At 35.0% G+C, this 13,525-nt stretch overlaps 1 protein-coding gene across 14 annotated transcripts in view; it reads left to right on the top strand.

Annotated features, from left to right (window-relative positions):
• Window positions 1–13,525, top strand: part of RAPGEF2 (Rap guanine nucleotide exchange factor (GEF) 2) — a 247,394-nt gene that overhangs the window by 196,620 nt on the left and 37,249 nt on the right. For 13 of the 14 annotated variants that reach the window (XR_001360971.1, XM_014534998.1, XM_014534999.1 and 10 more), the window contains 3 exons: window positions 5,237–5,414; window positions 11,481–11,617; window positions 12,474–12,632. Coding sequence is in view for 13 of the 14 variants with exons in the window: in XM_014534998.1 (XP_014390484.1) it covers window positions 5,237–5,414; window positions 11,481–11,617; window positions 12,474–12,632 (474 nt within the window). In the remaining variant the exon portion in view is untranslated. Of the gene's footprint in view, window positions 1–5,236; window positions 5,415–11,335; window positions 11,356–11,480; window positions 11,618–12,473; window positions 12,633–13,525 lie in introns of those variants that run through there. The other variant, XM_014535005.1, reaches the window with a different exon arrangement.

The raw sequence follows: 13,525 nt of genomic DNA, 5'->3' as shown, positions 1-13,525 counted from the left end.
GGGCCGGATCCGGCCCGTTTGAAATGAATAAAACTAAAAAAAAAAAAGACCGTACCCTTTTATGTAATGATGTTTACTTTGAATTTATATTAGTTCACACAAACACTCCATCCATGCTTTTGTTCCGGCCCTCGAGTCAAAAAGTTTGCCCACCCCTGGTCTAGAGCCTAGTGTACTGCCAGAAAATCATGGCCATGCAGTACAAATGCGTTTAATGAATGTGATTGAAATATTAAACTAGGAAATATTAGCTGAAGGTGTGAGAGCTAGAGATAGAAAGTAAGAGTCTTGAAGATCATGCTTCAGTTTTTTAAAAAAAAGGGTTACCTTGAAAGCAGTTGGAAGCAGATGGAAGATGGATGGAAACAAAACAAATAGGAGGCTGTTGGTAATAGAAAGCAGAAATGGCTAAGTTGGTGATATGAGACAATACAGTTTCCAGCCTTGATAAGGTCCTGGCTAAATGGTGTGATTAGCAGAGCAATGGCTTAGGTGGACTGGAAATAGTTGTACAGAAATAGATCAATAGAACAGAGAGTTCAAGCAAAACGGAACTGGTGTGTAGGGATTGTTGTAATAGAGGAAACCTCACAAATTAATGAAGAAAGTGATGAATTTTTCAATAAATGGTCTTTGGGGTGGAGGGATCATTTTATAATCTCACTTTTTACCATAATTAAGATTAAATTCCAAGAATTATCAAATTCTTAATGGTATAATGAATGGTCAAAAAATTAATAATTATAAGATCAACTGAGACATGTAAAGTCAGACTATAACTCTCTTATGCAAATTAGTAAGAAAAATACTCAGCTCATAATATAACAATATTCAGAGGGCAAGAGTAGGTAATTTGCAGAAGAGAAGACGCAAGTATCTATACCTTAAAACATTAGTAATTGAGTATATGAGGATTTAAATATGAAACTATTTTTTCTATCAAATTAGCAGACTTTCTTATAATAAATATTTACAGATAGACATTCTTTATACCTATTAGGATTGTTAATTTTTGGAAAGAAACCTAACAATTTACATTAAGAGCTTTAAAGAATTATTCTTTTCTTTTAGGTATACACATATTTTTAAACCCTATATTGAAATAAAAATGCTGGTAGTATAAAATTAGGAACAGTATAAATTATGGTACACAAACTAGATTTAATGCAAGCATTTATTTTGAAATGTATTTTCATACTTCGTACGTATTGGTTTTGTCTGCAGTTCCTACTTACTTTGGTCTCAGTCAAATTAGTATCAGCACTAGCATTCACTATAACGTTCTAGCCTAAATTTAGGTACTGTTTGAGTTAAATATGTATGTTTGAAATTCTGCACAAAATTTATTTAAGTCAAGAATTCTATTAAGCAACCCTCTTAAACATGGGTATCCATGTGTGGGATATTTAGTAAGCAAAATGTTTTTTCATAAATGATTTTTAAGTACTTAATGTAAAACATGTATAGTCGTTTTTATTTTTTTTTAATTCTCACCAGAGTACATGCTAGGAGAGAGAAGAACATTGCTATGAGAGAGAAACATCAATCAGTTGCCTTTCTGGAAGCTCCCCTACTGGGGATCAAACCAACAACCATTCAGTGAATGGGATGATGCTCAACCAACTTAACCACTCCAGCCAGGCACTAGTTATTTTTATTTTAGGTAAATTAACACTTCACTAGAGCTTTATGGCATGTAATATTTCCTCACTTTGTTCTTTTTCTTGATAAACTTTAAAAATGCAAAGTAGCCCTAGTCAGTTTGGCTCAGTGGATAGAGTGTTTGCCTTTGGACCAAAGGGTCACAGGTTCGATTCTGGCCAAGGGCACATGCCTGGGTTGCGGGCTCGATCCCCAGTAGGGGGCGTGTAGGAGGCAGCCAATCAATGATTCTCATCATTCATGTTTCTATCTCTCTATCCCTCTCCCTTCCTCTCTGAAATCAATAAAAATATATTTTAAAAAATAAATAAAAATATCTAAAGCAACTTTAAAAAATGCAAAGTAAATTGGTTTTAAGAACTGTATTTTTAATAACAATATATGTAGTCCCTTTTGATTTAAATAAATCATAGCGCTTTCAGTATTGATCTGATAATATAGATTTTTTGAGATTATGACTATAGCTATAATGTGCATTTAAATCTATAGTAGGTTATATATTTGAAAGATAAATTAATTTAGGACAGAAGTTATTTGCCTAACTAAAATATATAAGCCTTTCTTCTTTCTCCTGAGATAAATATAATCAGATACCTTTTAAATATAAGGTGTCTGTGTGCATGTCATTATTTAGAATAAAAGACCTTAACGACAAGCATTAATCTTAGTAATATTATAGTTAGGAGAAACTAGAAATTAGCAAGTGTTTTATATTTATATGTGGGTCCGAGTCCCCAGCGATTCGCCCGTATCTGGAGCTCAGAGTCTGAGACTCCCCCCTGACCGAAAACGACAACCGCGCTCTCAGCCACCAGCCCGCTTTGCGCGCGCACCTCCGCACCTGAGTATTTTCCACACTGCGCCTCCTCTGAGCCTCGGTGTGCTGTTATTTTTCCTTCTAGTTGAAGAGTCTCTCCTCAGCCAGCCTTCCTGCGGTTCTGGGTGATGTCCGTTCCGTCTTTTAGTTGTATTTTTGAAGTGGTTGTTTGCGGCAGCAGTCTGCGGTGTTTACCTATGCCGCCATCTTGGTCTCTCTCATAAATATATATTTTTAAACATTTCATGTTTTATGACATAACAAAGCAGAACATGTTTTATTGCTTTATTATGTTTTAACTTATTTTCTTTATGAAGACACATTCTTTTGAGAAAACTGGGCAAAGTATTATAGTGCAAAGTATTTATTTAGTAGTTTGTATTGTTAGACCAGATTTTGAGTTCTGACACAGTTGCTGGATTTTATTTTGTTTTAATTTATATTGAACAGTATATTTAATTTTCCTTAGTGTTTTTTTCATCTAAAAAAATAGGAGCAATCTGCCCTAGCCAGTGTGGCTCAGTTGGTTGGAGAATCAACCCATGCGCTGAAGGGTCTCAGGGTCAATTCCCAGTCAGGGCACATGCCCAGATTGTGGTTTTGATCCCCTGAGGCAGTCTCTCTCTCTCTCTCTCTCTCTCTCTCTCTCTCTCTCTCTCTCCCCCTCCCTCCCTCTGCCTTTCTCTCTCTGTAAAATCAATTTTTAAAAGAAGTATCTTCAGGTGAGGATTAAAAATAATAGGGGCAATATAATTTGCTGAATGGCTACGAAGATTATTTTGTATTATAAACATCAAATATTCTAGATACGTGGTAGTCATGCAATATAGAATCACTGTTTTTATCATTATGTAAGGGGTTGGGGTTCTACCATAGTTTTGTGGGGGGCGGGGTTGTTCTTGGTTTTTGTTTTGTTTTTTTTGACAGATTCTGCTAATATAAATTGTGTGCGAGGCTCATAGTAGGGATGGGGAGAGGTAAAAGTATGCAACTACTGATAAGAAAAATGTGTCCCCATGAAGAAGGAACTTTTTATGTAGCCTGTTATTGGCTTTCTTTTCCCTATTTGATCCAACAATCCTGTGAATGGCAAGATATTACTCCAGTTTGCTGATAATAAAATCGCTTTCATAGAGGCTAAGGGACTTTGCTAAAGTCACATAGTGAATGGTAGAATTGATTGAACTGTTAAACTCTGAGTTTGTGTATTGATTCAGCAAAAAATAAAATTCAGTAACTACTAGGTTCCAGGCATTCCTCTTAAGTTAAGTACCCTTCTGTAGACCAGTTAGTGTTCATTAAACTTTAACTTCCCTCTGTCTCCAAACATCTCATTGCTCATGAGAAAGTGATATTATGAAATTAGTAGATTCCTGAAAAGTTATTGATTTAACTTCAAACATATTATTAAAAGGAATTCTGTAGTATTTTAAAATAAAAGATATTTATTTAAATAAAATAAAAATCATCTTCAGGTTTAGTGAATGTTATTTTAAGCATAGTTTCTTAAAGAATAGAATACACATAACAGAAAACAAGTAATGATCATTAACACGAATGGGTGAGGGTTCAGTTTTGGAGGGATTGATCCAATTCACATGTGAAAGACTTTTTTATTCTATTTAAGACAAATAGAATTCATTTAAATAATAAGATTTCTCTGAAATTGTATTCATTTATTTTTCATCTCTTATCCTATGTTAGATGTTTACAAATTAAAGAAAAACCTTGTTATATAACTATGGCATTTAAAAGAGTTTTCTGTTTTTATTTCTGTCTTCATTAGTGTCCCTTCCTCACCCTGAGCTAATATTAAAGAATGTGTATATAGAGGACTGATTGTAAATTTGAAAGTATAAGGTAATGAGTAATCATCTTCAATGTAAAGATGAAACAGGTAAAAATGTAGTCAGAACAAGCATTAGCAAATTGTCACATTTCTAGATGTCAGACATAAGGTGCCAATAGCAACAATGTTGGCTTAGATTCTCTGCTCACAGCCTTGGCATACTATATCACAACAAGCTCTACTTCATTTTCATTCTAGAATTTAGAAACAATTCTGTGGATTCTGAATTTAAATTAGGCGATGTGTTTTCTGAGCATGCCACAATTGATTCTCTCTGCCTTCGCCACAGGCCTTACTGCTCTCCCAACTGGCGCACCTCTGCTCATGATGGTGTTTTTTAAGTGATATTTATTCAGGCCTTGCTTGCAGAGCTGTCCTACAGACATTTTCAATTATCCTATATTCATTAGGTATTCTGTCTTCAATTATTTTCACCCTAGGTTTTTCTTATAATGTACATACGTATTTTAGTTTAGGAAAGGTACCTAACAAAGTGAAAATGTGATTAAAATGATTTTTGTTAAACTTTAGAAAATATGAACATGAGCTTATTAAGTCATTCTCTTTTTTAAAAATGGAGTGAAAACATAAACTGTTTTTTTCTTTTTTATTTTACTATGTTTTAAATGTCATGATAGCTTGGATAAGAAATAAAAAATATAGAGATAAAATTATTAATCCCAACAAAAAATGTAATAGGGAATAAAATCACTCATTTTGTTGAAATAATTATTTTATGTAGTGCTGGGTACATAACTACTTATTGATGTTGATACATGTAACTTTATTACAGAAAAATTGACACAATAAACATTTTAATATTTTAAACTAGATTTGTTCTTGTTTCTTTTGGGTATAAAAGATGTACTTAAAACAGTTAAAAAGTTGTTTTTTTGCTCTGTGTTAAGGCCACAGAAAGTGAGGCTGGTGATATGGACCTGAGTGGGTTGCCAGAAACAGCAGTGGATTCTGAGGACGATGACGATGAAGAAGACATTGAGCGGGCCTCGGACCCTCTGATGAGCAGGGACATCGTGCGAGACTGCCTGGAGAAGGACCCCATTGACCGGACAGACGATGACATTGGTATGTTTGGAGGAGAAAGTGAATCTAAGAGCAATTTAAAGTCTTGAGAAGTAAAATTAAACAGCCGCATTTCTTGAAAACATATTTTTGTAGTCCATTTTGCTCAGCCAATTTCTTTAAGAATCTACAAATAAAACTTTCAAATAAAACACACTTTCCGCATAAGCCTTTTCTTAGCTTACTTTATGGCAAAAAAATTTAAAGGTCTTGCAAATAACATTACTTCTATTAATTTTCTTGTGAGCACTGTTCCTATTAAGCTCATGATTTCTGTAGGTAAGCATTAGTCAAGTGGCACTTGGGGAAACTGTCCTGTCGATGACTTTGCTTCTGCTCTGATTCCATATGACCGAGTGGAAGAAGACAGCAGAATGTCAAGTTGCAGCATAGGAGCTGTGGGAGTTGTCTTTTTTTAAACACACCCTAAGGTTAAAAAGCTAAGTAGTTTATATCCACTCTCCCTTTCCTTGAGCTACCCTTTCCCCACCTCTCCCATCAGGCCACAGTGGATTGTGTGATAACGGTTTAGTGTGTTGAGTGCACCTTCTGCACTCGGGCTTCTCCTCAGCATACTGGGAGTGAGAGCAACTTCTCTTAGAGTCTTCTCTCCACCACAGGTCTAGAATCTGTAACCATACTTACCTGAGCCCGAATTATCTGTTCTTTCACTCCCCCAACTCATTTTGCGCCAGTATGTATTTGAAGAGAAAGTCAAGGAACTGAATCTATTGAGATTGCATAGTATAGGCATAACTATGAGTGGCTTGTTGCATGTGTGTTTGAGGGAGACAGACATTATGTCTGGAAAACAGTTTTTATCATTTGAACTATATGCATAGGCTAGGAAATAAAGGATGAACAAGCAAAACCTGGGATTAGATATTAAAATATAATAAAGCCATTTATAGGAATTGGTAGCTACTTATAGATGAATATCATAGGGTGATAACCATTTGATTAGACTGAGCACATTCTGTGTATGTACTGAGCATTATTCTAGGTGCTGGCATCAGTGGATAGGAAGGCAGATGAGGTCCTTGCTCCATTGCAGTCTGAAGAATAAAGTGGGATTCGGGGGTAATGGAGGTGGGGGAGTATAGTGAATAGGAGCCTGTTTTAGGAAGGTAGAGCCAGTAATTCTGCTTAAAGGGCTCAGAACTGAGGGAAGTGAGAAAGGAGCTAGGTGTGCCTTTGCCCTCAACCTGTTCTGGATAATTATTGCCTATATCTTTGCTGGAGTAAGGGATTTGACTGCTTCTCAAATACACACCTCTAGTTCCTTCTCACTTTAGCCCATTTCCTTCTCTATATTCACCACTCCTCGTTCCAAAGGTGCTGGCAGTTTCTACGTCTTTTGAGGGTCCTGCAGCATAAATTGGAGTGGGTCTGTTATACCCCCTGAAAACATGGGGCTTTGCTTTCTTTGATACCGCATGTGCATCTGATTTCCAGTGTCCAAAATTATGTTTCACTCTCCTCTTTGTCTTTGCCAACTTCTTTTTAAAAATCTCTTCATTGTAGTTTTAAAGAGAGAATAAAACTGAAGTGTGTTCAACTTGACTTCCAGAATCCTTGCTCATAGCATGTTTTAAATTAGATTGAACGCTGCTTATTGAACAGACTGATATGGAAGTTACCCTTTTGTGAGCTAATGTATCTTCTCTTTTGAATATGTTCATTTTAGTATAGTTATGGAAGAAAATGATGACTAGTGTTAAAATATATGTAGCATGTCATTCTTAAAAATGTAAAGCTTTTACTTTATATCTGAAGTTTTTCTCCTAATTTCTGGAAAGCAAGAACTATGCTGATTCCTACAAAATAATGCAAGGCTATCTTTTTTAAAAATGTGCTTGTTGATATAATATCTATAGTGAATAACATGTCCTTGAATACCAATTCTCTTGCAAGCAGCAATGATTTTGATGTTTGCTTTTATCAAATATACTTTAATTTAAAATAATAACCATTATCATTAAAGATAAGGCCTAATGAATGTTGTTTGGTCCACAGGAGATCTTAGATCTTCTATCTATCTCCTCAAAATAAAACCACACATGAGAATTCTTAGCCTTATCTTTTGCTGTTACTGTTTGTTAAATCTAGCTCATCTTCCAGTATTTAGTTAAAACAGACATCTTTCATATGAACTACAAACATCTGGATAATTGATATTTTCTCTAAATGCCTCTCTTCCTATCCACACAAGAAAAGAAGGGATGGTGTATGTTGGGGGCCGGGGGGTATTGAATCAAATGAAATAGCTAATATTTTTTCATATTTTTAAAACTGCAAGAATTACAAATTTCTCTTTGGGTTTCCCTAGATTCTTAGTTGTACCTTTGTTTCATTACTTTGAAGGAAGAGACTTTATTCATTTTTGGTCTCCCAACTCATAATTTTTGTAGGTAGCCAATGATTGGATGGTTGTTAATTTAATTTTTTGTTTTGAGGCCTTGACACATTAAGGTAGAGAGAGAGGAAGGGAGGAGAGAGAGATAGAAACATCAGTGATTTCAAAGAATTTCTTTTCCCCCTTCGTGTACCAAAAACTCCATAGATTTTTTTTTAAAATATTAATATTGTTTCTTACATAAAATTAAGCCAAAGCAAATAAGGTAAGCCAATTTTCTGAATTTGCTTCAGTTTCTGATCTTGTAAGTTACTTGGTTTTCCACTGTGTCACATTTACTAGGAAAAAAAAGTTTTTTTTAAATGGCTAATATTTTTCATAAACAGCAATATTCCCTTCCAAACAAAACATATTATTGTAATAGATTATTCCAATCAATATAGAAGAAAAAAAATCTGTTTCTCCCATCCATGGCTTTTTCTCTTCCTATGTCCTAGGACCTGCCTGACTCTACCCCATTCCAAGCTCTGAATTCTTGGCTGCTCTAAACCTTTAACTCTGTAAGATCCCTGTAGCATTATCAGAGTTTATATTGAGCACTTATAGCCAAATGCTTTCATTTTATACCTATTGTTTAATATTGACGATAAAAATTCTTCATTTTTTTAATTGCTGTAAACCTCCAGTATAGTAAGTAGTAAGATAGAAGTTACCACAAAACCAGTGATGCCATTAATGAACCTTTGAGAGTCTTAAAAACTCTTAGATGCCATCTGGTTAACCATTTATTTATTTATTGTTTTTCAACTGAGCCTGAAGAATTATGGACATTTTCTATTATCAGATATTTTCTTCCTCCTTTATTATTTATCCTTAGTATATGTGAAGCACACATATTTTCCATCATGTTGTATTTTTTTTTCATGTTGTATTTTTTTAATGTTAGTCACTAGTCATATATCACAAATTGATTTTATGATCTACTAATGGAGTAGGAATCTGCCTAAAAGCAAGAAAAATGTCTACGCAAGGCACTTAAATCATTATAGCAAGTATTAGTGATTATATTTTATACTTCATATTCATATACTTCAAATTGTTCCATCATACTTGTGTTGGTAATTTGACTTTTATTATTGTCTAAACATTATATTAAATTGAAAATATTTCTGGCGACTTCCGGTCTCATATTTTTCTTAAGACCATGAATCTTTGGCTTTTATTAGGGGAAAGGAAAGAGTAAAATGGGCCCTAGCCGGTTTGGCTCAGTGGACAGAGTGCCAGCCTGAGGACTGAAGGGTCCCGGGTTCGATTCTGGTCAAGGACACGTGCCCGGGTTGCAGGCTTGATTCCAGTAAGGGGGCATGCAGGAGGCAGCCGATCAATGATTCTCTCTCATCATTGATGTTTCTGTCTCTCTCTCCCTCTCCCATCCTCTCTGAAATCAATAAAAATATATATTAAAAAATGAATGGTCTATAGGTGATACTTTCATACCTTACTTTGAGGAGTTGCGGGTGGGAGCTGAAGAAACAGAGGCTGAAATGGCAGAGCTGTAATGTGTTAGTCAGAGGACCATGACGTGTTCATTTGCCTTTATGTGTTAAACCAAAAGGTCAGTGCATTTGTAAAACAATGATTCCTACCTCCCATATGTAATAAATATGGGTCATCTCTTGCAGTGGTTTCAAAATTGCTTTATTCCTGTCCCCAGGAATAAATAACACAAACACACATACTCATTGTTTCTGTAAGTGATGTGCTTTAATGCTCTTTCTTCTTCATTTAAAAGAAAAAAGTCGGTTGCAACAGTAAATTAAATTCTTGACACATCAGTCTGGGTCAAGTTGAAGAACACTGTCCTGTTGGACAGAGTCCCTGGGTACCACCTGTGATTGGTATGCACCTGATTACCAAAGCCACCCTATGTAATGAAAAGTCTTACACAGGAGGGATGACGTAGGGTCTAATCAGAGCAGACATTACCCAGCAGAACCAGAGAAAATCACCCAGTCTGACCTTATAGAAATGCAATATACATGTATATGTATGTGTATGTGTAATATACATTCATATATAGAATATATTGTTCTATTCTACATTGTTTTTGCAATTAACAAACTATATACAACAACATGAAATTTGTCATAAATCTTAATAGATAGAAGGAATATTCAAGGGGAGAATTTCATTATGTGGGAAACAAGAAAAATATCGTGGAATTTTTACTTAACTCAAAATTTGAAAGGTAAGAATATATTAAAGACATTAGTAGCAGTTTTGATTTATTAAATATTTACTCTGTGTTAAGGACTTAACCTTTATTGCATTTGATCCTCACAAGTATCCAATAAAGATATGTATATTATTTTTTAACAAATGAGAAAAATATGCCTTAATGGAATTACATAAATTTTCCCAAAATAATGTAACTAGTAAGTATTCAAATGATATCCGACACACACCTTCTGCTCTTCTTCACTGCCTGTGATGTCCAGCGTGAACTCTTGAGGCAGATGGTCCTGAATCATGTTACTGCTATCACCTAATTATATGGCTTTGAGTCTGTTTCCTCCCTGTGAGATTTTTTTAAAAACACAAGCCTGGCTGGTATGGCTCAGTGGTTGAGCGTGGTATATGGCTTTGAGTCTGTTTCCTCCCTGTGAGATTTTTAAAAAACATAAGCCTGGCTGGTATGACTCAGTGGTTGAGCGTGGTCCTGTGAACCAGGAGATCATGGTTCGATTCCCGGTCAGGGCACGTGCCCTGGTTCCAGGTTCGGTCCCCAGTGTGGGGCATGCAGGAGGCAGCCGATCAAGGATTCTCTCTCATCATTGATGTTTCCATCTCTCTCTCTCTCCCTCTTCCTTCCTTTCTCTGAAATCAATAAAACATTTTAAAAAACAAAAACAGCAACAATCATGTACCTCATAGAGCCATATTGAAGAGTAAGGAAAGAATATAGTAAGTAATTAGTAAATCTACCTAGTAATACAGAAAATTAAAAATCGAAACCACAGAAAAGACTGTGAAGTCATTCATCTCATCAACAGCTAGACTTACACCAAAGTAGAAGTGCTCTTCCACAGCATCGCCAGTTGAGTGATCAAACATGTCTTTCTTTTTTGTCCATCTGTGGGATAAGGAATAATATATTATCACTTACATGTTACAATATAAAGTTTTAATTGACCAGTTTTCATAGATTGTCTGATCCATTGAAAACACCCCTTGGTTTCTAAATCCTGGAATATCTGTAGATTGAAGGTAGCTATTTCTGCTCACTGTTTTGGGCATCTACTTCCCCAAAAGGCACTGAAATGGACTTCAATGGCTTTCCGAGAACTCTCGGAGCTCTATTTCATTTCAGCTCATCATTTCACCCCTTAATACTCCTTAATAAAATCACAGCTCGTTTTTCAATAGAAATTTCTCATTTGAAGTTTATTAATTTATTCATTCCCATTAGAATTTGAATTACAGTGTATACTATTGCTCCTGACACAACAAGGAAATGTCTATATTCCCAGAACGACAGAAATCTTTGTAGACCTGCAAGAAAGCCAACTTGTACTAAAGATACTTAAAGTAATTACATTTTTCAATGGGTCGAATCTTAGGGCATTTAAAAATAAAGAACCCTAGAGCATTCTTTTTGATTGCTTGTTTTAAAAAACAATGTAATTTTTACACTGAGTATCTTTTCTTTTCAGAACAACTCTTGGAATTTATGCACCAGTTGCCTGCGTTTGCCAATATGACAATGTCAGTGAGACGAGAACTCTGTGCTGTGATGGTATTTGCAGTGGTGGAAAGAGCTGGGACCATAGTGTTAAATGATGGTGAAGAGGTTAGTAAATATTTCTTCCACTTAAAAAGTTTCTGTTTGAGGTTCTGTCAATACAGCAAATGAACAAAAAGCCAGTTCTTACTTTTTCCCCCTTAAAAAAGCAATAAACAAGTTTGAATAAGTCAAGAGTTATGATACGCTCATTATTATGTGAAAGTATTCCAAATCCATTGTTTTGTTTTTTGTTATTTACAATATTTCAAATGATATAAATAAAGATATTGTTATGTGTTAACTTTACAGATGTTACAACTTAAAAGTTTATAATATGCCTTTTGTCAGAAGAAACTAATTTTCTTATTCAGGCAGTGGTGATCACTTTTTCTTACTACATGTGTTTTGGGGAACAGAAGAAACTTTCCCTTTATGTCTTTTTTTTTAATGTATTTTTATTGATTTCAGAGAGGATGGGAGAGAGAGAGAGAGATAGAAACATCAATGATGAGTGAGAATCATTAATCGGCTGCCTCCTGCACGCCCCCTACTGGGGATCGAGCCCGCAACCCGGGTATGTGCCCTTGACCAGAATCGAACCTGGGACCTTTCAGCCCACAGACCTACACTCTATCCATAAGCCAAACCAGCTCGGGCCCCTTATGTCTTTTTAGAGAATAATATGCAAAGTCATACTGAGAGATCAGAATGACATACACCCTGTGCTAGACATAAAGATATGTACTACATACATGGCTATGCTTTGTTCCTTGTTCTGTGAATTTGGTAAACAGTTAACTTTACTTATTTGTTCCATCTTTAGAATGAAAAGTCTGCTAAATCATGTGTAGAGACTATTCTGTCTTTTACAACTGCCTGATCATGATATTATTTTCTGTTTTGTCTTTGTTTTTTTAATTAGCTGGATTCCTGGTCAGTGATTCTCAATGGTTCTGTAGAAGTGACTTACCCAGATGGCAAAGCAGAAATATTATGTATGGGAAATAGTTTTGGTGTCTCTCCCACCATGGACAAAGAATACATGAAAGGAGTAATGAGAACAAAGGTGGATGACTGCCAGGTATAAAATAGCATTTTTAAAAAGTTTATTTTATGCTTAATAAAGAACATATTATCTGTAGTTGTGGTAAGACTTTTATGCCTAAATAAATAGGTCAGCTTTTAGATTTATAAGTAAGATTTTAAAGTAGAACTATTACTTTCAGTGCTTTTAGTGTTATCCTGCCCCAGGAAATTAAAAATAAATCTCCCTTAAAGTTATTTGAACTACACAAAAACTAAGTGTTCTAGAAATATGTTCTCTTAAAAAGAGTGTTCTATACAGATGGTATCTTAACATTTTCCATTAATAATTGATAATCTGTTCATCAAAATATATGGGAGTAAAACTCCCATTCTAAAAATAAATTGTATAAATAGATTAATAAAGATGATCTGGTACAGTTATGCAGTGTTTTTATTTAATATGTACAAGATAAGGAATTAATTTTAGAAGTCGTGAAAATTAATCTTAGTATGACTCAGTAGAAAGACTTGCTAGTAAAAAAATAATTGCTGACATAAGGAAAATACTTGGTAGCTAACATGTCAGTGCTAATACTATGTTAATATTCATTATTTAAAAACATTTAATTAAAGACTAGAGAAAATATTGAGACCGAATGTGAAAATTAATTCGATTAATATAAATTGTGATGTCATGTGCCCAAGAGAAAAGAATACTGTGACATAAACTGCCATTGGCCTTTTATAAGCAAAATCTTGTTTGGGTTTTTATTTTATACTAGAGGCCCTGTGCACGGGTAGGGTACCTAGGCCTGGCTGGTGATCGAGGCCAATTGGGGCCTTCCTTCGTTCCGCACTGCCCCCTGGTGGTCAGTGCACGTTATAGTGAGTGATTGAACTCCCAGTCAAACTCCTGAGGGGTCACTTTGCATATTAGACATATATATA

The sequence above is a fragment of the Myotis brandtii genome, unplaced genomic scaffold (assembly GCF_000412655.1).
Source record: "Myotis brandtii unplaced genomic scaffold, ASM41265v1 scaffold136, whole genome shotgun sequence".
Taxonomy (NCBI): Eukaryota; Metazoa; Chordata; class Mammalia; order Chiroptera; family Vespertilionidae; genus Myotis; species Myotis brandtii.
This window is presented reverse-complemented; position numbering and strand designations above follow the sequence as displayed.